This window comes from Diaphorina citri, unplaced genomic scaffold (assembly GCF_000475195.1).
Source record: "Diaphorina citri unplaced genomic scaffold, Diaci psyllid genome assembly version 1.1 scaffold67, whole genome shotgun sequence".
In the NCBI taxonomy this organism is placed as follows: domain Eukaryota; kingdom Metazoa; phylum Arthropoda; class Insecta; order Hemiptera; family Psyllidae; genus Diaphorina; species Diaphorina citri.
In genome coordinates this window covers 78679-83239 of record NW_007377504.1, presented here as the reverse complement: position 1 = coordinate 83239, position 4561 = coordinate 78679, and the positions used below count along the sequence as shown (strand labels likewise).

Below are 4561 nucleotides of genomic sequence, written 5' to 3'. Positions count from 1 at the left end.
AGATGTGGAGGTGTTTTTTTTAGGTAGGTATTTTTAAAGGAAGAGAGGAGGTGAAATGCTTCAAAAAGTACCGGACAGGACAGTAAATAGTTCACAACTCTTTGAACTTTTTCATTAGAACGGCAGTTAAAAAAAATGAATTTTCGACCTTTTAAAGTTACTTCTTCGGAGTTTTGACCTCAGATTTGGATTTTTCACAACTTTTTACGTAGGAATCGACCATTTATTAATAATTTTTACCCATTTGCAACTGCTCCATTAAAGCTTAAATTTGGATTGCTTAATAATAACTCTCGGAATAAGCAATCAAAATTAAGGCTTGTTTTAGCTAATTCGGATTGTGGTCTTACCAGCCTATGGAAAGCAGACAACAGAAAGTTAATAAGCTGTAGCTCGGTTACATACAGTTAAAACATACAGTAGAACCTCGATTATTTCAACTCCAAAATCCATTGTTTTTTCAATTTTTCAAAGGATAATCATATCTCATCAGAGGAAAAGATCATATAAAGTGAACATTTCAACCTCGATCATTTCAACTACCTAATACCCCCGGTCCCAATGAATTGAAATAATTGAGGTTCTACTGTACCTACAACCTGCTTTCGGCTTTCCAGGTAAACCACTGTGCTGCACGTTGCACGTTGCATCATTAAGATTTCATAATTCGCACGGAGTATTTTCCGACTCTAGGAAGAGCTTATCAGTGGCTTACCACTTTGTGAAGCTTACTAGAACGGATTGGGGGGGATGTAAGCTCAGTAAGCCAGTAAGCTCTTAATTAGATTTGGGTACCTACCGCTTTAAACTCTTCTTGTGTTCTTATTATTGCTCGGCGATTTTTAGGTATGTTGTTCTGTAGGTACTTAGGTAAGCAGGTAAGAAGAAGAAGAAGATAAAGAAAGAGGAGAAAGGAGGAGAGATAAGATAAAGAAAGATAAGAGGAATGGAGGAAATAATAATAATAAGTAGGAGAGAGAATAAAGGGAAAGGGGAGAAAGAAGAAGAAAAAGAGTAAGAAGAAAATAAAGAAGAAGAAAAAAAAGAAGAAAGAGGAAAAAGCAGAGAAAAAAATGTCCTTTTATTTATCTAATCTCGACCGTATTTATCTAACGATTCTGCTGCATATTAAAAAAAATCCTTTTCTCTCATGGCATTCAAACTTTTGGAGTTTTAAAAAAGTTGGAACTTTTTTTTTACGAAAAGAGAAACTTTTTTCTAAATTTTCTCTTCAAAATTTCAAATCCTACGCTTTTCCAACTGTTAGATGCAGAACAAACTGAAGACAATATGTACCTATCTACTTACCTGTCTGTTTATCTTTGAAAACTGTTTAGGAGAGTAAGTCTGATGTCCGCCACGCACGCTCAGACCGTCTGAGAGTGACAGATCGCGGTCTGAAATATTCGGAGGTCTACCATATCCAGGATTAAACCAAAGAAAAAAAAATATCTTTCTTTCCTATAGGATAAGAGCCCGTTCCCACTTCTCGTGAGTTTCATCCGATTTTTTTTTTTTTTTAAGAGGTTTGACAGAGGGAACTGTAACTGCTATGGTCTTACCCTCCCGAAATCGAAGAGAGAAGGAACACAGGATAGAAGAAACCCAGCCGTTCCGAGAACGAACATTATCCCATCAGCTTAGTTGGTAGGATAAAATCCGCCCGGGCGGATTTTATCCTACCAACTAAGCTAACTAGGCTGGCAAAAAAATCGAATGAAACTCACGACAAGTGAGAAAGGGACTTTACATATACAACAACTTTACCAACACCGGTAGCCACCTACCTGTACACTCCCGAGTTAGCCGTTTCTTAACATTGATACACAAGAGGACTGTTTTGTCCCAGGGTACAGAAGTTTCGAACGAGTCTCCAATGAAGTAATAGTCACACGCAAAATCCTGAAATATCAATTGAAATTAACAACAGCCTAGAGTCAATGCCCTTGCTAATAGCAAAGGTTGAGTGCAAAGGGCATCCACTGGTAAAATTTGTAACCGAAACCAAATGTCAGCCTAAAATCTCATAGACTTTTTATTATGTGGAAACACTTACCCGAATATAGGCAATAATATATGTCAACATATAACCGCGACGTCCATTAGATTCCCCAGCAGGAATACCACCATATCTCTTCGCAATGGAGTAGATCTTGTCCTCATTATTCTTCACATCCTCAGGATCACCTAAAACAAGAAGAGCCATGTTGTCATGCAGAAGGTTCCGGGTTCGAGTCCGACCATTGACAAAAATTTGTACTCGTTTTTCGATTGCAAATATTTCTACGGGTTACTTTCTGGTGTTCTTGTGTTGAGCCAGCACCTAAATGGGAAGTATCGTGTCTCTTATCGACTATATGTGGACAGAACTACAAGGCAGGCCACCCCCTAAGCTAACAAGATTGGCATAGAGGTACTTTTTTAGATTGGGTTGGGTAGGTACTTGACAGACTTTCCGCTCGTCTAAGTAGGTGTGTCCACAACGGAGAACCAACCACCAATCCTCGCCTAGTACCGACACAAGAGAAAATAAACCATACTTATGAATAGAAGCATCCTCAACGGAGTCTTGACCATAGCTCCGCATAAAATCAAGAAATTGAGCTGAGTATTTTTTCTGCTATGATCTCGGTGCGGCGAGGGTCAATGGTCTACGGTCGTGACCGCGCACCAAAGGTTAGACACGGGGTATGGTTTACCTTCAAACAGCACAGTAGCAGCGCACATTTCGTCATCTCTGAAGCCCAGTATCTTGGTGACATACAACTTCTTCAGTCCATCTGTAAGGAGCTCCTTTTTGGTGGAGATGTCGATTTCACAATCTAATTCACCAAGTCATTTTTGGTGGAGATACCATTATAACAATGTCATTTTTGGTGGAGATGTCAATTTCACAATCTAATTCACCAAGTCATTTTTGGTGGAGATACCATTATAACAATGTCTTTTTTGGTGGAGATGTCAATTTCACAATCTAATTCACCATGTCATTTTTGGTGGAGATGTTATTTTCACAATCTAATTTACCATGTCATTTTTGGTGGAGGTGCCATCATCACAATGTCATTTTTGGTGGAGATGTCGTTTTCACAATCTAAATTCTATAAGGTAGACCGCCTTAACATAATGAGGCAGTTTTGGAGTCAAATTCAGGAAAAAAGGAGAGGAGAAGGAAGTTTTTCCTCTTCTTGTGTTCTTATTATTGCTCGGCGATTTTTAGGTATGTTGTTCTGTAGGTACTTAGGTAAGCAGGTAAGAAGGTAATTCTAACAAAAAGGAAGAAGAATGGGAAAAATGGAGAGGAAAAGTTTGTAAGGAAAAGTTACACAATAGGAAGGAGAAGAGAAGGAGGAGAAGAAGAAGAAGAGGAGGAGGAAGAAGAAGAGGAGGAAGAAGAAGAAGAAGAAGAAGAAGAAGGAGAAGAAGAAGTAAAAGAGGAATGTAGAAGAAGAAGTAGAAAAAGAAGAAAAAGAAGAAGAAGAGCATTTGAGTAAGAAGAATCTGAAAAAATAGAGGGAAGAAAGAAGGGTATGTACAAGAAGAAGAAGAAGAAGAAGGAAGAAGCGGAAATAAAGCATACTAGGTATGTATAAGAAAAGAAAGAGGTCTCTCTCCCCTTCCCTCCAGATAAACTTATTATTTATTTATTTATTTATTATTATTTTATTTCATCTAACAAATCTTTTACAAGCTCAATAAATCTCCTCGTCTAAAACTTTAGCAAAAATAGCTCAATTTTGTGTCAACTGAGGAGGAAAGAGCTCAGGTCAATGGCAATTCATTCTTCTTATAAAATTTTCTTGTTGTATAATGTTGTCCCATTCTTTTGTTCTTTTTTTCCCCAAGCACTTTCGATTTTTCGGTATTCACTTTTGATTTTTCTGTATTCAGATCTGGATGATCATCTCAGAGGCGGATACGCTGAAAAAGGTCACCCATCAGACCCGACACTACGGCACTGGAGGTTACTACGCGTTCATGTTGAACAACAAAATCCTCGATCCGGACATCGGAGAAACGATCCGGACCGATCTGCCCCGAACATTTCCGGAGAACATCTTCTTCCGGAACTCCCTGGAGCATCAGCAACAGTTGTCGCGGATACTGAAGGTGTTCGCGCTGGACGAGAAGAATATTGGCTACTGTCAGGTAAAATATAATAATCTTAGAAATGTGGGGAAAAAAGATAAAAATTGACCTATCCTATACTCTTTTTCTTCGCCTTTTCCCGTGTACAGACGGGGTCGGCGTTTTTCGTTCGCGCTGGACGAGAAGAATATTGGCTACTGTCAGGTAAAATATAATCTTAGAAATATGGGGAAAAAAGATAAAAATTGACCTATCCTACACTCTTTTTCTTCGCCTTTTCCCGTGTACAGACGGGGTCGGCGTTTTTCGTCAGCCTCTCAAACAGCCTTAGGTGATTGCTTTGGACTGACATTTGGTTTTGGCTACAAATTTCAGGAGAGAACATTAGTTAGAGGTTGAAAAATGCTGTGTGACCTTCTGTGACACAAACAGGAGAACCTAGATGAGTGCATATTTTGGCAGGTTTCTTGAT

The 4561-nt window shown here is 38.8% G+C and overlaps 2 protein-coding genes across 4 annotated transcripts in view; one reads left to right on the top strand and one right to left on the bottom strand.

The window, feature by feature from the left end:
• Positions 1–324: 324 nt before the first annotated feature.
• LOC103519741 (alkyldihydroxyacetonephosphate synthase, peroxisomal-like) lies at positions 325–2788 on the bottom strand. Its single transcript, XM_008484830.3, has 5 exons — positions 2700–2788; positions 2057–2187; positions 1788–1902; positions 1309–1397; positions 325–354 (listed from the first exon to the last, which is right to left on the bottom strand). Exons 1-5 carry the CDS (start codon positions 2725–2727, stop codon positions 325–327), a joined length of 393 nt encoding a protein of 130 aa, XP_008483052.1. The 5' UTR covers positions 2728–2788.
• Positions 2789–3869: 1081 nt separating this feature from the next.
• Positions 3870–4561, top strand: part of LOC103519668 (growth hormone-regulated TBC protein 1-A-like) — a 4656-nt gene continuing 3964 nt past the window's right edge. For all 3 annotated transcript variants that reach the window (XM_008484760.2, XM_017448387.2, XM_017448385.2), the window contains exon 1: positions 3870–4149. In XM_008484760.2, coding sequence (XP_008482982.1) covers positions 3898–4149 — 252 coding nt within the window. In that variant the 5' untranslated portion in view covers positions 3870–3897. The remainder of the gene's footprint in view (positions 4150–4561) is intronic.

Excerpts from the sequence above, each read along its gene's own strand:
- LOC103519741 (XM_008484830.3), bottom strand. The coding sequence starts at position 2,727 with ATGTGCGCTGCTACTGTGCTGTTTGAAG. Across the intron at positions 2,188-2,699 it reads TGCTACTGTGCTGTTTGAAG|GTGATCCTGAGGATGTGAAG; the intron begins GTAAACCATACC and ends TTCTTGTTTTAG. Across the intron at positions 1,398-1,787 it reads GCTAACTCGGGAGTGTACAG|ACCGCGATCTGTCACTCTCA; the intron begins GTAGGTGGCTAC and ends CGAATATTTCAG.